The sequence below is a fragment of the Bos indicus genome, chromosome 1 (assembly GCF_029378745.1).
Source record: "Bos indicus isolate NIAB-ARS_2022 breed Sahiwal x Tharparkar chromosome 1, NIAB-ARS_B.indTharparkar_mat_pri_1.0, whole genome shotgun sequence".
Lineage (NCBI taxonomy): Eukaryota > Metazoa > Chordata > Mammalia > Artiodactyla > Bovidae > Bos > Bos indicus.
In genome coordinates, this window is record NC_091760.1 from 57,525,950 (window position 1) to 57,544,667 (window position 18,718).

Sequence of the window (18,718 nt, forward strand, 5' to 3'; positions counted from 1 at the left end):
ATGAAGAAGCCTTTAGTTTGGATTTGCGAAGCTCTCTGCTAGGTCCCTTTAACATTCACTATACAGCAATGAGGCAGCTTCGGTTTCTGAACTGGACCCGGTGGAGGTAAATTGACTCCGTCCCTCTAGCTAGCTTGAATATGGCAACCAGTTCTTTTCAAGCGGGAATGTAAGGGACTGAAAAGCTGGCTCTGAGGCACCTCTGGATGTTCACCTGCAGAACATCTAAAAATGGACAAAGAAAACAGTCATATTTCATCCAAACCTGTTGATGTGAATGTAAGTACATTGTGAGAAACCTTCTCTGTTACTTGAATGCCATTTATTGTTGACCTTGTTAGTAAAATGAGACTGAGTCACTTTACAAAAATGAAGGAAACAATAATAAAATACTTAACCTTCCTTTGGTACTTAATGGACTTTACAAATATGAGCTTGTTTTAAAGTGCTATACTTGGTAATTGATTCGCAGCTGTTTTTCTAAAACTCCAGGGAAATTGTACTGATCTTTATACAAATTCCATTTTAAAATTTAATCAGGGCTAACTGAGACTGCCTGTAACGTGTTCCCGCACTTAAAGACCCAACTTTGGCCTTGTTAGTTCATCATGGCCTAGCACTTCTCTATGTTTTCCATTTTTACTTGTTGGGGGGTAAATTTTAAAGGAGCTTGACACCGTAGTCAACTCATCCTATAAGAGAATGTTTTCTTTTTAGAAACACCACCCTCAGTCCTACAGAACATCACATTAGATGAACTCTGGTCTAGTTCAATTTCACTGAGAGGCATGCAGGCTACATTTCACTCCAGGGGTTGACAAGAGTGTTTGGCACAAAGAATGAGGGAGCCATGAATAATTTAGAATGTTCTTGGCCACACATTATCCCATTAATTGGTAGCATTAAAGACTGGAAGACATGTACTTTGTAGGGAACAGTGAGAGAGAGTAAGAGAGAATGAGAAGACTCTTAGAGGAGAGCTCGAAAGAGGAATTATTTCTTTAACATTGGTGTTCCGCATTCTTGCCTTTAAAAGAATGTGTGGTTAAAAGTTATTTCATCATTGATGTTTAGTTACCTTGACATGTATAAATCTCTCCTTCAAAGAAGCTGAACTCTCACTTACATTATTAAAGAATTCACAGCATCAAATGACAGAGGGTAGAGGAGAAAAAAAAGAGGAAGGCAAAGAGGTAAATAATATACTTTTTTTTCCTGTTGCACACAACACTTTTTATGTCAGTGTGCTAAAACTGGTAATTTTTTAATCTAACATGAGTCTCCTATTTCATTCTTTATTTTTTGATCATTTTTTCATTTGTGATTGAGAAACTGAATTATTGTTCAGTCCAGTCACTGACTTCTAGAGCATGCCTGTGAGGTGATGGTAAAACAAGCACTTGACCCCTGTCCTTCATCACTACACAAACTGAAGGAGGAAAGGAACAGGCCGAGCTGACTCCATCTTGAAAAAGGAGGAAGCTCCATCTTACATTCCCAGTGAACTTTGGATTTTCAGTGAACTTTGGACTATGTGCCTGGTAGCCATGGAGATAACATAACCTACAGCAGAACAGGCCTCCCAGACAGATAAACACCAGATTCCATACCAAGATTTCCCATAGTCAGAAAGAATGCAGTAATCCCCTATGTAGTCAATCACCTTTATAATCTTTATGGCACCCATTGGTGTAGGCTACAATGTATAACCAGCTGACCCTTCTGATTATGAATCATGGCTGTAACCTGATTGTATCTCCCTTTAACATTTTCCAGGCTAGGTTTAGGGAATTTGGGGATGGGATCTTGAGCACATACACTTCAGGTATATAAGGTTTTCACAAAAGTCGGTCAGGGTCCCTGACTAAAGAGGAAACTCTGCCTCGGACCTGCCAGTGTAATACACTGCACTCCACTATCCACTCTGTCCTTCTGAGTGAGTTTGCTTCCCAGAGCGTTTGGCTACAACAAAACAAGAGAATCATTCTGAACTTTTCTCTTTACTGAAGCCAAACCCAGCCTCTGTACTTGGACAAGGAATTGATTTTCAGTGACAGTTTTTGGTGAAGTAGGAAAAAATAGCTTTATTGCTTTGTTAGTCAAAAGGAGCCACACTAGGCTAATGTCCTCAGAATTGTGTGTCCCAACCTGGAGGGGATAGTGAGAAATTTTATAGTAATGGTTCAAAGAGGTTATGACCAGTTTGTGGACCACCTTCTGATTGGTTGGTAGTGAGGTAAGTGGGAGTCAGCATCATTAACCTTCTGGTTCCAACCAGTCTGGGATTTACATGCTCGTGAGCAGCATACCATTAATTTCTCCTACCTGGTAGGGATTTCAGTATCTGCAAAATGGCTCAAAAATATTGTTATGTGTATCCCTTGATGGAGAACCAAGACTCTGACCCAAGGCTGGACTATTGTTCCTCCCGTGTCTCTGCATCCACCCTTCCCTAGTTAGCAACAGTTTGAACCTGCTTGTTGGAACTCAGGAAAGGTAATGGAGGCTGAATGAAGCCCATTTCCTGTAATCAAGAAACTGGGGACACAGAACAGCTTTTGTGTCCAGGAACCCCATAGGATCCTGCTTGGTTTCATGACCACCGGTTCATGAAGCCGTAATTAGGAAATCAATTCATTTCTCTGAGGAACTCACTTCTATTCTTACTGTCAATCCTGCCTCAGCCTAGAAGACACTGATTGTGGGAGGAAAACTATATATATTGCAAACACACACATCCCCAGAGATGTGGACTCATGAATCAACCCACATAGAATCCTAACTGTCTGCCCTTTAGGTCCTCTAGTCTTCACTACATAAAATTCAGGTCTATCCTCTCTAACATCTATTTAGCAGAGTTGGAGAGTTGAGGGGAGAACCTGGATACAATTTCACTGGATTTCATATACTGTCTGTTTTTTTTTTTTCTGATTGGTCTTAATTGTGTGATTCAGTGCAAGTAGTTGCTTGTGTAAATCATTTGATTTATGCAGGCCTTTTAGCACTAATTTTCTCCTTACTGAGTGGTTGTATTTAAGCCCTAGACTACTTCTAATTGTTAACACATCTTTCATTCTTTTGAAGATATCCAATATCTCAGTTCAGGTGGTCAATGCCCCAGGGAAGTTGCCAGGGAGACGACCACCAAGAAAACCCATCGCCAGAGCCAAACCCAAGAAGCAGCTCAAGAAGAAAGCTCCCTTTTGGAACGTCCAAAACAAAATCATTCTCTTCACAGTATTTTTATTCATCCTAGCAGTCATAGCCTGGACGCTGCTGTGGCTCTACATCGGTGAGTTGAAATCCCTGGTACCTTTGGTGTTAGGGCTTGCCCTGAGGGTTCTATTGGCAGTGCGGGTCCCATCTGCCCCTGGGTGTTACTGATAGAATTTTCTTACTTCTCAGACTGAAAGCCATTTTCAAAACTGTTGAGGTTTTAAGGAAGAAGCCAGAATTGTCTTTCCCATTTCTTATTTTACCACCACTGCTTTCTTCCCAGAGGAGCAGAGATGCCAGAATAAGAAAACTGAGGAAAATGCTTGGGAGCTTTTGACTGGTTCAGAAATGTAACGCATCTTTAGCTGTGAAAAATGAATGGAATGCTAAGCTGTTTTATTTCCTCATCCATCCGCTCAGGCCTGTTGCTAGGCAACTTCATGCTTCCAGCTCCCTGCACTTCAGTTTACTAATGCACCTTTCTCTTCTTTGTTTTTATGTTGTTTATCCAGTTGATTATGTTTTTGTCAATCTTACTGATGGTTTTGGATGGGAGTAATAACTAAATTCTTCCTTAGAGAGTAGTTACCCAAGCAGCTCAGTAACTACAGCATTTATTGATTTATGCTGGACTTCCCACCCTACACATTATTATATTTAATGCAAGATACTCTCAAGGATATTAAAATTTGATTGGAAAACTAGATTATAGGCAAAGAATTAATGAATATTCTTGAGCAGTTCAGGTCAATTATATATAGAAATTGATCCCTATGATTTTTGTGGCACGACGTAAGATATCAGGCACACCAAGATGCATCTCCTACTTTTAAAAAGCTCAGAGATGCATTTTCTACTTTCAAAAAACTCACAGCTCAGTGCTGGAGAGGGAGTGAGGATTGATTTTTTTTTTTTTCCTTAAGCAATTACTTTGCCATCACAGAAGGGAGGCATTGAACAACCTGTTCAGGGATCGAGTCTAGATAAGGCTTCATGAAGTGGCTTCTGAAAAGTCATTTGACACAACTTGGGAGTGCCCACTATGAGCTGGACCCTGTAAAAGGCATGGAACAGAGTGGTAGACAGGAAAGAATCTGTCTTTACAGACTAGCTGAGGCAGTCAAGTCAATGAGCAGTTAAGACAAACACAAAAGACACACAGCGCCATCCCAGAGCAAACCAACTTAGTTCCCATCAGTTCTCTGCCAGCCCTAAACTGATGTATTTGCATTGCCTAAGAGTCGGACACAACTGAGCGACTTCACTTTCACTTTTCACTTGCATGCATTGGAGAAGGCAATGGCAACCCACTCCAGTGTTCTTGCCTGGAGAATCCCAGGGATGGGGGAGCCTGGTGGGCTGCCGTCTATGGGGTCGCACAGAGTCGGACATGACTGAAGTGACTTAACAGCAGCAGCAGCACATTAGTATAAAGTTTTGGGATGTCACTATGATGAGGTAATTTGTTTGTTGTCTAAACATCAGAGAAGGGCATTTCAGAAAGACAGGCTAGTATGAGGAAAGGAAAACAGGTATGAATAAGAGAATTGTTTCACAAACAACAGAGGTTAGTTTTGATACATGAAATTTGAGCATGGAGGGTGGCCTTGAAAAATATTAAAAAACAAAAATTCAACCAAGTAAATCTAGTGATATAACTGGCTTTATGCAGTTGCTCATGAATCATAGCATCCCATCTATTAATAGTTAATAAAATAGTAAATGGTAAATACTAGCAAGAAATCCCATGGACAGAGGAGCCTGGTAGGCTGCAGTCCATGAGGTCCCGAAGAGTTGGACACAACTGAGCGACTTCACTTTCACTTTTCACTTTCATGCATTGGAGAAGGAAATGGCAACCCACTCCAGTGTTCTTGCCTGGAGAATCCCAGGGACAGGGGAGCCTGGTGGGCTACCGTCTATGGGGTTGCACAGAGTCGGACACGACTGAAGCGACTTAGCAGCAGCAGCAGCAAGAAAAAGTAAATAATAGCAAATAAATCAATAAATACTATTTTATTTAATAGTAAATAAAAACCTTGGAGCTGATGAACAAAATGGAAGCTTTTATAGGTAGAAGGAGGGTGGGGCAAGGAAGCTATTAGCAGAAGAAAAGACAGGATTGTTTCTGGGTAGGCCCTCAGATCTTGGGGGAGCAGGGGTCTTTATCATAAAGTTTGCCTCTCTAGTGTTGATCAGGAAATTTCAAATTGTCTGTTTAAAGGTCACATTCCCGGGGGAGAGTGAAACTGCAATTAAGCCTTTTTCTTTAGAATTTTATTTATTTATTATTTTTTAATTTATTTTTTCGTTGTGCTGGATCTTTGTTTCTTTGTGCAGGCTTTCTCTTGTGCGTGGGGGAAGGGGGCTTCTCATTGTGGTGGTTTCTCATCGCTGCAGAGCACAGGCTCCAGGGTGCATGGGCTTTAGTAGTTGTGGTGCATGGGCAGGGCATGTGGCATCTTCCCAGACCAGGGATCACGCCTGTGTCCCCTGCACTGTCAGTCAGATTCTTATCCACTGCACCCCTAGAGAAGTTCTGCAATTAAGTCTTAATTTGCAATCATGGGGGCAAAAGACTCCATTTGGGGCTTGTGGTTTTTTTTTTTTTTTTGGATGCACCTTGAGGCTTGTGAGATTTTATTTCCAGAGTCCAAACTCTGTCCATTAGCAGTGAGAGCATGTAGTCCTAACCACTGGAGCAACAGGAAATTTCCATGTGATTTTTTTTTTTTTTAACAGAAATGAGGTAGACAGCTCATCTGGAATACCATTTCTTGTTGAATGCAAGCTTGCTCAATGTACCGTGAGGCCAAATAAACCGTAATATTGGAGGTTGGAGCAGAGAAAGGTTTATTGCAGGGCTCAGCAAGGAGAATGGGTGACTTATGCTCTTAACTCCCTGATAGTTTGCAGGGAGAAGTTATTACAGGTAAAATCTGGAGTGAGGACTGCGGGGTATACAACTATCCTCTAATTGGTTGGTTAGCTAACAGGGTGGTATTTAAGGATTATTGTGCTTAGCCTGAAGTTACCATCCTCCATCTGTATAGGTGGCTCCTGCAGAAGAACCAGGATCCTGGACTATAGTTTCTTGATCGTTCCTTTGTTTCTGCATTCCTTTACTTCCCTGATTTTTTATGAATAAGAAAACAGGGAACACAGAAAGGCTTTTGTGCCTAGGAGGGCCCCACAGGGTCCTGCTCAGTTTCACAAGCAGGGATTGTATGTTGACCTGAGCAGAAGAGATAGATAAATGTAAGCTGGCTAAACTGAACTCTCTTGCATTGTTTATCCCTTGAATACCTACGGATAGAAGAAGGATGTGTGTGAGCTTCCAGGTGGTCAGAGCTTTCATTTAAATTTTAAGAATCTGCAACAGGAAAAAAAAAAAAAAAAAGAAACACCTAAGGATGACTTTCTGGGTAAAATCAGAGACAGAAACAAATGTTTCTTTATACAAGAGGCTTAATGAGGCAAAGCAGTGTGTCCAAGGTTACATAACTGTTGTTGAACCCAAGTTCATGTGCCCAACTCACAGTGAAGCCAAGCAAATTGCAATGTCAGAATTTGGAGCAAGAAAGGTTTATTTTATGAGCCAAGCAAAGAGAATGGGCAGCTCATGCTCAAAAGATGCTAACTCCCTGATGGTCTTCAAGGAAAAGTTTTTAAAGGAAAATTTTGTGAATGTGGGCTGAGGGGTGTGTGACTTTCTTCTGATGGTTGGTGGTGAGATAACAGGATGGCATGTGAGAAATCTCAACCTTCTGGTTCAATCTGTTTCAATCTCAGCCTTCTGGTTCAAGCCAGTCTGGAGTCCACATGTTTGTGCTCAGCCTGAATTCACCATTTTCCACCTGTTTGGGGGCCTTAATTCCTATCAGTTCCTATAGAAGAACTCAAAGATGTAGACCAGATTGTGATTGTTAGGCAGTAAGAATAGGAAAAAGGAGTCCAGAATGGCAGTGGCTAAAAGACAAGGAAAGGAAAAGCCCTCGAAAATAGAACAAAGGAAGGTCTGAGGACCAGAGTGAGGACCTCAGGTAGAGCAAACAGCACTCCTGGCTAGCCGAATTTACATAGGGCAAGTCCAGGGGGAGGAGAAAAAACATATAAAAAGAGGAGCCAAAGGGCCAGGGCTCTCTCTCTGTCTCTGTCTCTTCTCTTTGTGTCTTCTGGGTCGGCAAGCCCTCATGCCTCGAGGATGTATTTTCCTTTATTTTCTAATAAAACTGAGCTGTGACACTGGCCTGTCCGAGGGCTGTAACACCGGTCTGCCACTTCAAACTTTTGTTGTGACGAAACAGAACTGAGGAAATTACACACTCCCCCGACATGATGTGTATCCCTTGAGGAGGAACTAGGTCTCTGCTTTATCACTGAACTATTTGTTTCATGACCACATTTCCTTTATTTCTGCATTCCTACATTTCTAACTGGTAACTATTTGAATCTACCTTTTGTAATTCAGGGAAGGTCTGGGAGGATGAATCCTTTTTCCTACAAAAAAGAAATGGGGAAAACAGAAAGGCTTCTATACCCAAGAGGGTCCCATAGGGTCCTTCTCTGTTTCAGTTCCCTCTTTTCTTTGAGGTGAACAGTTGTAGGACAAGAAAAGGAAGAGAGTTTGGGGCAGAAAGGTTAGTCCTAAACTTGGCAGAGGAATTCAGTTTTAGGAGGCTCAGCTTCATAACTTGAAAGAATAAATTTAGGACAGGAGCTCAGGTCTCTGGCCCCTCTCCCACCCTCCACAGCCTCACCACATGGCTAACGTGACCCCTGAATGGATCACACAGGGAGGTGGCCCCCCACCTTCACACAGGTTGCGCCTTCTTTTATTTTTTCCTTTTAATATTTGTTCCGCTGTGTCTGGTCTCAGCTATGGCATGCATGGTGATCTTTGTTGCATCATTCCAGACCTTCCGTTGTGGCACACAGACTCTCTACTTGTGGTGTGCTGGCTCAGTGGTTGTGGCACATGGGCACGTGGAATTCTAGTTCCCTGACCAGGGATTGAACCTGTGTCCTCTGCATTGCAAGGCAGATTCTTAACCACTGGACCACCAAGGAAATCCTGGTTGCACCTTCTTTTAATTCAGCCATCACTTATTTAGCATTTCCAGGTGCTGGGCATTGTACTAAGAGAGACTATTTCTTTTCCTCTTCCCTTCCTTCCCACCGACATTTATTGGGCTTGAAATCTAAGTCAGGCACTCACTACCCTATGTTAGGGGCTGAGGGACAAAAAAATTTACTGTTCATTTAGAAAGGCAGAAATGCAGATAGAAGTTCTGATACCATGGGACATGTGTCTCAGGAAAGAAATATACCATGGCCATGAGAGCCTGGGGGTGATGCCTCATAGCAATAAAACCTTGTAACAAAAAGGAACATTTGAAAAGAGAGTCCCTCATCTCCCTAGGCTATTCTCAGGGACCTGAAGGCATCTCAAACATGGCAATATCCTTGTCTGTCTTGGCAGCAGTTTCTGGCCCAAATGATACCCAGTCCCATGGTCCTCCTTGGACAGAATCTTTGAGCAGGAGTTATCTGACACTGGACTGAGGACCACTCTTTGTGAATAAGCTCTCCATGCATTTCTCAGAGCTAAAGATCGGCCCAGCACCCGGGGCATCATCCACAAAAGTCAGAAAGGGGATGAGAGACTTGGGGCTGAGTGGAGGTCAGCTGGGGGAGTCCTTCCCTCTTCACCACTGTGCTCATGACACTCCAGAGCTTGGCAGTGTACATTTCTTACCTCTTCACCTGCCACAGATGCGAGACTTGTGAACATTGTTTATGCTCTATGTTTCTGGCCCCTTAGTGACTCTGAAAGTGAGAGTTGCTCAGTCCTGTTGGGCTGTTTGTGACCCCATGGACTAAACAGGCTATGTAATTTTCCAGGCCAGAATACTGGAGGGGGTAGCTTTTCCCTTCTCCAGGGGATCTCCCCAACCCAAGGATCGAACCCAGGTTTCCTGCATTGCAGATGGATTCTTTACCAGCTGAGCCACAAGGGAAGCCCAAGAATACTGGAGTGGGTAGCCTATCCCTTCTCCAGTGGATCTTCCCGACCCAGGAATTGAATCAGGGTCTCCTGTATTGCAAGCGGACTCTACCAACTGAGCTATCAAAAATCCTTATTTAGTGACTCCAGGACAGATGTAAAGTCAAAGAAGTCTGTGACCTTAAATTCTTATTCTTAAGCATTTGCCAGAAGATGATAGAAAGATTAGAATATAAAGGGCTATGATGATTACTGCTGATGGAAGAGATGTTGTAAACTACATTTAGAGCTTCTCAGGCTACGACCAGTAAAATACAGAACTGTCTAAAATAAAAGCATTTTAGAACGGTGATACAGACATAGATCATGCCTTACCACCCCACAGATGGGAAAGCCTCCTGACCACCTTCCCTCCTGTCTTACAGGTAAGACAGAAAGCAGAGATGCTTTTTACTTTGCTGGGATGTTTCGCATCACCAACATTGAGTTTCTTCCTGAATACCGACAGAAGGAGTCCAGGGAGTTTCTGTCAGTGGCGCGAACTGTGCAGCAAGTGGTGAGGTGATGGCGGGAGCTGGGAGAGGCTGGGAAAGGTGAGGTCAGTGGGGGAGGGACGGGGGCTGAAGGAAGAACTCAGGAAAACATGGGATTTAGCTCATCGTGGCTGTAAGATAAAATGCTATTTTATAAAATTATTTCTTTTTTTTCTACTGAAAATAAAAAGAAATGACTTCCTGAGCTTCAGTTTTTCTTATCTATAAAATAAAGTAATTGGATCAGGTGAACTTTAAAATGCCTTCTAGTACAGAAATTACATGCATACTGATTAATTCTGTGATCCATACACATTTATTTCAACACTGATACACTGGCATCTCTTCACTTAAAAAAACCCACTTTTCCTATTATAGAACTAATTTGTATTATTATAAACATTTATAAAATTTAGAAAAAGTATTTAAAAAATAAAACCTCATTTAATACAATCTCCAGAGATACAGCCTCTTTTGACTTTTGACCACACAGACATAGGATATAGCACAGAACTGGAGTATTAGTAGATATTCAGTTTTACAATCTGACCTTTTCTTCTTAATATTGCATGTTTCTATGTGAGTACATAGTCTTTGGGGGAAAAAAACATAAATTTTGATAGCTTTGAAGTTGGCAAGTCCCTTTTTATTAGATATTTAAGTTGTTTCCGATTTTTGCTCTTACAGGGAAGCTGTGTGTCTCTGATTACTTCCTTAGCTGAGTTCCTAAAAGTATAACTGGTCGAACAGAAAAATATCTATCATGGCCTTTCCTAAACATCAGTTATCTCTCCAATTAGCCCAAAGAGGGAGGCATTCTTTTTAAATCTCCTTAACGTTTTTTCCAATCCCAGGCAGTATTCCTCTATCCCCACCCCAAATCATTCCTCTCTACCGCTGGAGTGATCCTTCAACAATAACATTTCTCCTTTGGCATAAGGATAACATACTGATTCTGAAGAATGGCAGGCAAACACTTTTCTAAATCTGTCCCCTGATCATCCCAGCCTCATTTTTCACCACTTTCTCCCACAGAAACTTTGTGAAATAAGGCAATCTTTGCTTGGTATGAATAATCGTTGCAGGTTATGAATAATTGTTGCACTTACATGTCTGGTGGCTCTGATTTCTCGTGTTACTCACTTTGGACCTAAACCTTTCTGTCCAACCTCTAGGTAATGAAATTCCACCCGTCATTCATGACCCATCCAAAAAACCTCTTTCTCAAAGCAACCTTCCTTGGCCTCCTGCAAACTCAATGCTGGCTTTGTGTAGACCCTGTTTGTATAGTTAGTACTGTGCTCAACCCATTTAACTATAACTATTTATCATCCCACCCAAAGAAGTAGGCATTTTTATCACCTCTTTATAGAATTAAAAAGAGAGAAGGCAGCGGGGGAAAGGAAGCTCAGTAGGCCAAGGTAACATGTTCTGTGTTGCATAGTGAATTTAAACTCCATGGATCATATTTTTCCATGATGCTGTATTATTTCTAAGGTTTTGGGAGTTTTGTGATTTTCTCATGGGCCATTTGTTGTTCAGTCATGTGTGACTCTTTGCAACCCCATGGACTGCAGCACTCCAGGCTTCCCTATCCATCATCATCTTCCAGAGCTTATTCAAACTCACGTCCACTGGCTGGGTCATGCCATCCAACCATTTTGTCCTCTGATGTCCCCTTCTCCTCCTGCCTTCAACCTTTCCTAGCATCAGGGTCTTTTCTAATGAATTGGCTCTTCACATCAGGTAGCCAAAGTATTGGAGCTTCAGTTTCAGCATCAGTCCCACCAATGAATATTCAGGATTGATTTCCTTCAGTATTGACTGGTTTGATCTCCTTGCAGTCCTAGAGACTCTCAAGAGTCTTCTCCAACACCACAGTTCAAAAGTATCAATTCTTCAGCACTCAGCCTTCTTTATGGTCCAACTCTCACATCCATACATGACTACTGGAAAAACCATAACATTGACTAGATGGACCTTTGTTGGCAAAGTAATGTCTCTGCTTTTTAATATGCTGTCTAGGTTGGTCATAGCTTTTCTTCCAAGGAACAAGTATCTTTTAATTTCATGGCTGCAGTCACCATCTTCAGTGATTTTGGAGCCCAAGAAAATAAAATCCATTACTGTTTTCATTGTTTCCCCATCTACTTGCCATGAAGTAATGGTACCAGATGCCATGAACTTAGTTTTTTGAAAGTTGAGTTTTAAGCCAGCTTTTCCACTCTCCTCTCACCTTCATAAAGAGGCTCTGGTAGGTTAGGTAGGTGATTTTGCTACTATGTATCTACTATGTAAGAATGCTCAAACTACCACACAATTGCACTCATCTCACATGCTAGTAATGCTCAAAATTCTCCAAGCCAGGCTTCAGCAGTATGTGAACTGTGAACTTCCAGATGTTCAAGCTGGTTTTAGAAAAAGCAGAGGAACCAGAGATCAAATTGCCAACATCGGCTGGATCATCGAAAAAGCAAGAGAGTTCCAGAAAAACATCTATTTCTGCTTTATGGACTATGTCAAAGTCTTTGACTGTGTGGATCACAATAAACTGTGGAAAATTCTGAAAGAAATGGGAATACCAGACCACCTAACCTGCCTCTTGAGAAACCTATATGCAGGTCAGGAAGCAACAGTTAGAATTGGACATGGAACAACAGACTGGTTCCAAATAGGAAAAGAAGTACGTCAAGGCTGTATATTGTCACCCTGCTTATTTAACTTCTATGCAGAGTACATCATGAGAAACGCTGGGCTGGAAGAAGCACAAGTTGGAATCAAGATTGCCGGGAGAAATATCAATAACCTCAGATATGCAGATGATACCACCCTTATGGCAGAAAGTGAAGAGGAACTAAAAAGCCTCTTGATGAAAGTGAAAGAGGAGAGTGAAAAAGTGGGTTTAAAGCTCAACGTCCAGAAAACGAAGATCATGGCATCCGGTCCCATCACTTCTTGGGAAATAGATGGGGAAACAGTGGAAACAGTGTCAGACTTTATTTTTCTGGGCTCCAAAATCACTACAGATGGTGACTGCAGCCATGAAATTAAAAGACGCTTACTCCTTGGAAGGAAAGTTATGACCAACCTAGGTAGTATATTGAAAAGCAGAGATATTACTTTGCCAATAAAGGTCCGTGTAGTCAAGGCTATGGTTTTTCCAGTGGTCATGTATGGATGTGAGAGTTGGACTGTGAAAAAAGCTGAGCACCAAAGAATTGATGCTTTTGAACTGTGGTGTTGGAGAAGACTCTTGAGAGTCCCTTGGACTGCAAGGAGATCAGTCCTGGTTGTTCATTGGAAGGACTGATGCTGAAGCTGAAACTCCAGTATTTTGGCCACCTCATGCAAAGAGTTGACTCATTGGAAAAGGCCCTGATGCTGGGAGGGATTGGGGGCAGGAGGAGAAGGGGACGACAGAGGATGAGATGGCTGGATGGCATCACCGATTCGATGGACATGAGTCTGAGTGAACTTTGGGAGTTGATGATGGACAGGGAGGCCTGGAGTGCTGCGATTCATGGGGTCGCAAAGAGTCGGACACGACTGAGCAACTGAACTGAACTGAGGAAGGGGAACCCACTCCAGTGTTCTTGCCTGGAGAATCCCAAGGATGGAGGAACCTGGTGGATTACCTTTTATGGGGTCGCACAGAGTCAGACACGACTGAAGGACTTAGCAGCAGCAGCAGCAGGAAGGGGAATACAGGGGAAGACTTGGTAGAAGAAACTGGTTTTAGAAATGCTAAGTAAGGGCACACCATGTCAGTTGATTGAAGTAGCTCTCTTTTTGAGATCCATTTATGGTGTTAAAAAAAAAAAATTCCTGGAGACTGGAGAGTTCTGAAGGGAGATTTAAGACCCTACCGTGGGTATTACTCGCCCTCTAATGGCTAATTTAGGAATATGTCCTTGAGAATATACATTTTCCACGGTGTACACTGATTGAAGAGATGGAGTCAAATACTTTGAAAATGTGCTTAAAGGAATTTTACTTATTGTGGGGAAAATTTACTATTGGAGTAGCATAGTTCTGAAGTTAAGCTTGATTAAGGTATCTAAATACAGCAATAAATGAATAAAGGTAACTGATTAATTTTCACCAACAGCAGAATGACAGTAACTCTGATACAGGAAGTAATAAATTATTTTAATCCAAAGAATAATGCCTGAGTTTGGCATTAGAAGCCTTTAGTTTGAGCCTGGCTTTTCTCCTTGCTAACTGTCAAAGCTTGGACCTATAGAACGCTGGGTACTGTGCATGGAAGCCAAGTTTGAAAGACTTCAGATACCTTTGTTCTTCTTTTGCAGATAAACCTGGTTTACACAACATCTGCCTTCTCCAAATTTTACAAGCAGTCTGTAGTTGCAGATGTCAGGTATGGAAAGTCCCTTGCTTTGGGACTTCTACATTCACTGCTGTAAATTCCTCACAACAGTGTGGAAGGGCTGTAATAACATCATTTTCAAGTAACTTCTTGGGGATAGTTGTGGGTTAATACCCTTTTAGCACAATTATGACCCAGATCTTTGTCATGCTGAGTTTTTCTGTTCATTTACCAAAACTCACCAGGAACTCCCCTGGAGAAGGAAATGGCAACCCATTCCAGTATTTTTGCTGGGAAAATCCCATGGACAGGGGAGCTTGGTGGGCTAAAGCCCATGGAGGCACAAAGAGTCAAACACGACTGAGAGACTGAACACACACAAACACCAGGAATTAACCTGGACCTCTGTACTAATGCTGCTAGGCAAAATGGCCATAAACATGTCCACTAGTATTAGGTGAAGGAAAAAATAAAACACTGATCGATGCATTTCAATATATGTTCAGTAAAAAACTAGTTGCTAGAAATCTTCTGAGAAAAAAGCATCCCGTGTTCAAATGGTTTTTAGGAAAATTTGTGTGCTGTGTCCTGTATCTTGCCTTCCCCCACTTCTGCTATATCTACAGAGATTCACAATTCATTTTGGCAGATTAAAGGCACTAAGAAAGTCTTGTAGTAAAGCAATTTGTTTCCTTTCCTTCACTTTCCATTTCCCAAAATATGTGTGGTAGAACACTATCTTATGTTTTTTTTCATAAAACATGACAATATTTACATCTTCGGAGATTCTGCTCCAAGAGCAAACTGAAGCAGGAGCAGCTACCTGAAAACCAAGTTAGGCTTGAATTCTAGATTTGTTACTCAGCAGCTGTATGATTTCGAGTTGACCCTCATTTCCTCATGTGTAAATTTGGAAGAGTAATAGGACCTTCCTCACAGGATTAATGGGATGAAGCAGGTTTAACACTGTGTCTAAAGCTCCTGAGGTATCAAGCATTCTAACTGTTGTTATTTGTAGTGACAGTGAACATTAATTGATACCCATAGAAACAGTGTATTCTCCATGGAGATGCAAAATATACTAATGGTTCTAGATTTGAACCCAGCACAAGAATACACAGATCAAGATGCTTTTCTTTCTAAATTCCCATAAAAGTGGTCAATGGCTTCCTAAAGAAGGAAGTTATGTTTATTGAAGGGTGTGCTCATTGGCTTCATCTTGAATTTATCAGCTGGGTCACTGGCTCCTTGTGAATGTCTGCTTCCTAAGAGGTATATCCCTGAACTTCTTTCTCTTTTCACTGTAGCAGTAACAACAAAGGTGGCCTCCTTGTCCACTTTTGGCTTGTATTTGTCATACCTCATGCCAAGGGCCACATCTTCTGTGAGGACTGTGTGGCTGCCATCTTGAAGGACTCCATCCAGACGAGCATCATAAACCGGACCTCTGTGGGGAGCCTGCAGGGTCTGGCTGTGGACATGGACTCTGTGGTATTAAATGGTGATTATTGGGTAATTCTCCTTCAAGCTCTCCTTCCAGCAGTACTCTTGATACTGTTTTATTGTAATCAATGTTGTCACGAAGTACAGTCTTCCCTCTGTATCCACGGACTCTGCATTCATGGATTCAACCAACCATGGGTTGAAAATATTCAGAAAAAAAAATCCAGAAAGTTCCAAAAAGCAAAACTTGAATTTGCTGCCGGCTGGCAAATTTACACAGCATTTATGTTGAATTAGCTACTATAAGTAATCTTGAGATGTTCTGAAGTATACCGGAGGATGTGCATGGATTTTAATGCAAATACTATTCCACTTTATACACTTTATACTTGAGTGTCCTTGGATTTTGGCATCCTTGGGGATGGGGATGCATAGTCTTGGATCCAGTTCCTGGTGGATACTGAGGAATGACTGTATTCTTTTCCACAATCTCAGTGGAACAGGATTAGCTAAAGACTCTGGAGCTACATTGATAAAGAAAGTTGCTAAATGTTGTATACAATGATTAGACAATAGAATTGGAGTCAAATATATTTATGAAATTAAATTTATTAAAGGATATCCTTCCCTATGGGGCTTCCCTCGTGGCCCAGTAGTAAAGAACTTGCCTGCCAATGCAGGAGACATGGCTTCAATCTCTGGGTCTGGAAGATCCCCTGGAGAAGGAAATGGCAACCTGCTCCAGTATTCTTGCCTGCAATATCCCAAGGACAGAGGAGTCTGGCAGGCTACAGTCCATGGAGTCGCAAAAGAGTCGGATAGGACTGAGTGACTAAACAACAAACCCTTCTCTATACTTAATTTGGCTTCAGGCATCTTCAAACCGAGGCTCCAAGGGACAAAGTCCTGAAGAAGGAAAGTTTTGCTGAGGTTTACTTTCCTTGTTTCTTCGTTCAGACAGAACTGTGTCTATGTTCTATAGTGTGTTCCAATGCTCCAAAATGGCCTGCTCCATAGCACAGTCAAAATGCAAACTCCATCACTTGTCTTAACAGAAAAGTGGTTTAATTATTGTTTAACCCCAAATTTATGCACCTTTCTATTTTGATTTAAATTAGATAGATAGATATGTGGGCATGTAGTAGGTAGATGAAAAGTATTTGGAATAAGTAATGAATGAATGGAAAATGTCTAGTGGAAAATTCTGTACCACATACACTATTTCAGATGCAAAAGCAGTTATTTTCATATTTTGTTGGGGTATTTTTTGTCATAAAAAGTGTTTAAAACTTGTTACTACAGATGATTTGAAGCATAAAAGTAAAGAGAATAGTTTAATGAACTCTTACACCCTTTATTCAGCTTCAACAACTATCAACTCATTACTGTTCTATTTGATCTCTAAATACCCACATGACCTCCTTTACCTTCCAGGATTATTTTAAAGCAAATCTCAGATACACTGATTGCTTTTAAATGACTGAAAATATTTTTACTAAGCAAAATTCTGACAAATTGATTTCTGGGACTGACAGGTTTTTTTTTTCTGTGTACTTTTTCATTGCAGCTGGTCTTCGGTCAGATTACTCTTCAACCATAGGATCTAGTAAGTTCTATCTGTGGTTTCTTCCCTGCCCTTCCTCCCCCCACCCATGTCCCTGCCTACAAATCTACATCCTTTCCGGCTGTAGCTTTCCTGTTCAGTGGTATTTGTTAGTGTTCTTTCAGTTGCAAGTGACAGATGGATATTCAAACTAGGTTAAGCATGAAAGAAACTTGATTGACTCATATAACTGGGACATACATGGAGTATGTTGGCTGCAGGCATGGTTGGGTCCAGGTTCTAAGATAAAATGTCATCAGGACTCTGCATTCTTGCTTTCTTCTGTTGAGGCTTTATCAAGTGGTTCTTCCAGTGTGGTGGCGTAAATGGCCACTAGCAGATCCAAGCTTATAATTTATCAGTTTAGCAACCATGATGGAAAAAAAGAAAATCTCACCTATATTTCATGATAGTTTCTGCAGAAGTCCTGGCACTGAGTCTCATTGTCTCAAACTGGCTGATATGCCGCCTCTTTGCTTCTTTGGCTCTGATTGGTCAGTCTGGATTGTGTGCTCACCTCTGGATCTAGGGGTGAGTTTAACCCCAGTGAAGCCATGTAGAGGATGGTTTCTCAAAGTAAAATCTAGGCACTGTTATCAGAAGATATGAGAGTGGATTCTAGGCTGGCAAAAGCAGCAGATGTTCTCCATGTGAGCACTTTCGTTTATTTTTTATAAAGATTTCTAGAAAAATCATTCCTAAAACAAAACAAAGCAAAACCCAGTGCTGTCTCCGCAGACAAAGGCTGCTCCCAGGACTTCTACGCAGATCATCTGTCTCTCCGCTACCCTCTGGAGATTTCAACAACCTCAGGGAGGCTGATGTGCCACTTCAAGCTGGTGGCCATAGTGGGCCATCTGATCCGACTCTCGATAGAGTCTGTCCAGATTGAAGCCGACAACTGTGTCACTGACTCCCTGACCATTTATGACTCTCTCTTGCCAATCCGGAGCACCATCTTGTACAGGTATGATGCCGGCACTCTAGTTGGCAAGTGAAAAGAGTTTTTATAACGTCTCTTTTTTACAATGTCGGGGTTGCCCTTGGATTTTTTTTTTTTAACCATTTTTGTGTATGTTCATGAGGTCAGAGGTTGACCCATGACTTAGTGCCCCACGGATTAGCCAGAGCCTATCAGACTCTGTTTCTTTTCATTTATAGCATACAACAGTCAAAATCAGTACAGTGGGAACTTCGGTCAATAGTTTTGATATATAACAGATTTCTGGGGGGTGGGGAACCTTAATTTTACTTCATTACAATCACAATGAAGACCATTGTTTCAATAGAATGTTTAAATATGCTCTCCTCCAGGGGATCTTCCTGACCCAGGGATTCAACCCACAACTCTATGTCTCCTGCATTGGCAGGTGGGTTCTTTATCACTAGAGCCACCTGGGAAGCCCATTTGAATAAATATTCTATTATGATTACATAGCTGTAGAAAAATAAATTTTTTCCTTATTATAAAGATAACACAATGTTCAATGTGAAAGTGAGGTCAATCAGAGAAAACAATGTCAATTATTTTGCATTTCCATTACCCAGAAAAAATAAATGTTATATTTTTGCATACATTTTTTCATTCA

At 41.5% G+C, this 18,718-nt stretch overlaps 1 protein-coding gene across 2 annotated transcripts in view; it reads left to right on the forward strand.

Annotated features, from left to right (window-relative positions):
• The first annotated feature begins 231 nt into the window (after window positions 1-231).
• Window positions 232-18,718, forward strand: part of TMPRSS7 (transmembrane serine protease 7) — a 50,117-nt gene continuing 31,630 nt past the window's right edge. The window contains exons 1-7 of one of the 2 annotated variants that reach the window (XM_070777883.1): window positions 232-279; window positions 3,085-3,292; window positions 9,649-9,779; window positions 14,067-14,134; window positions 15,391-15,584; window positions 17,094-17,132; window positions 17,868-18,096. In XM_070777883.1, the coding sequence (XP_070633984.1) occupies window positions 232-279; window positions 3,085-3,292; window positions 9,649-9,779; window positions 14,067-14,134; window positions 15,391-15,584; window positions 17,094-17,132; window positions 17,868-18,096 (917 nt within the window). Of the gene's footprint in view, window positions 280-3,084; window positions 3,293-9,648; window positions 9,780-14,066; window positions 14,135-15,390; window positions 15,585-17,093; window positions 17,133-17,867; window positions 18,097-18,718 lie in introns of those variants that run through there. The other variant, XM_070777923.1, reaches the window with a different exon arrangement.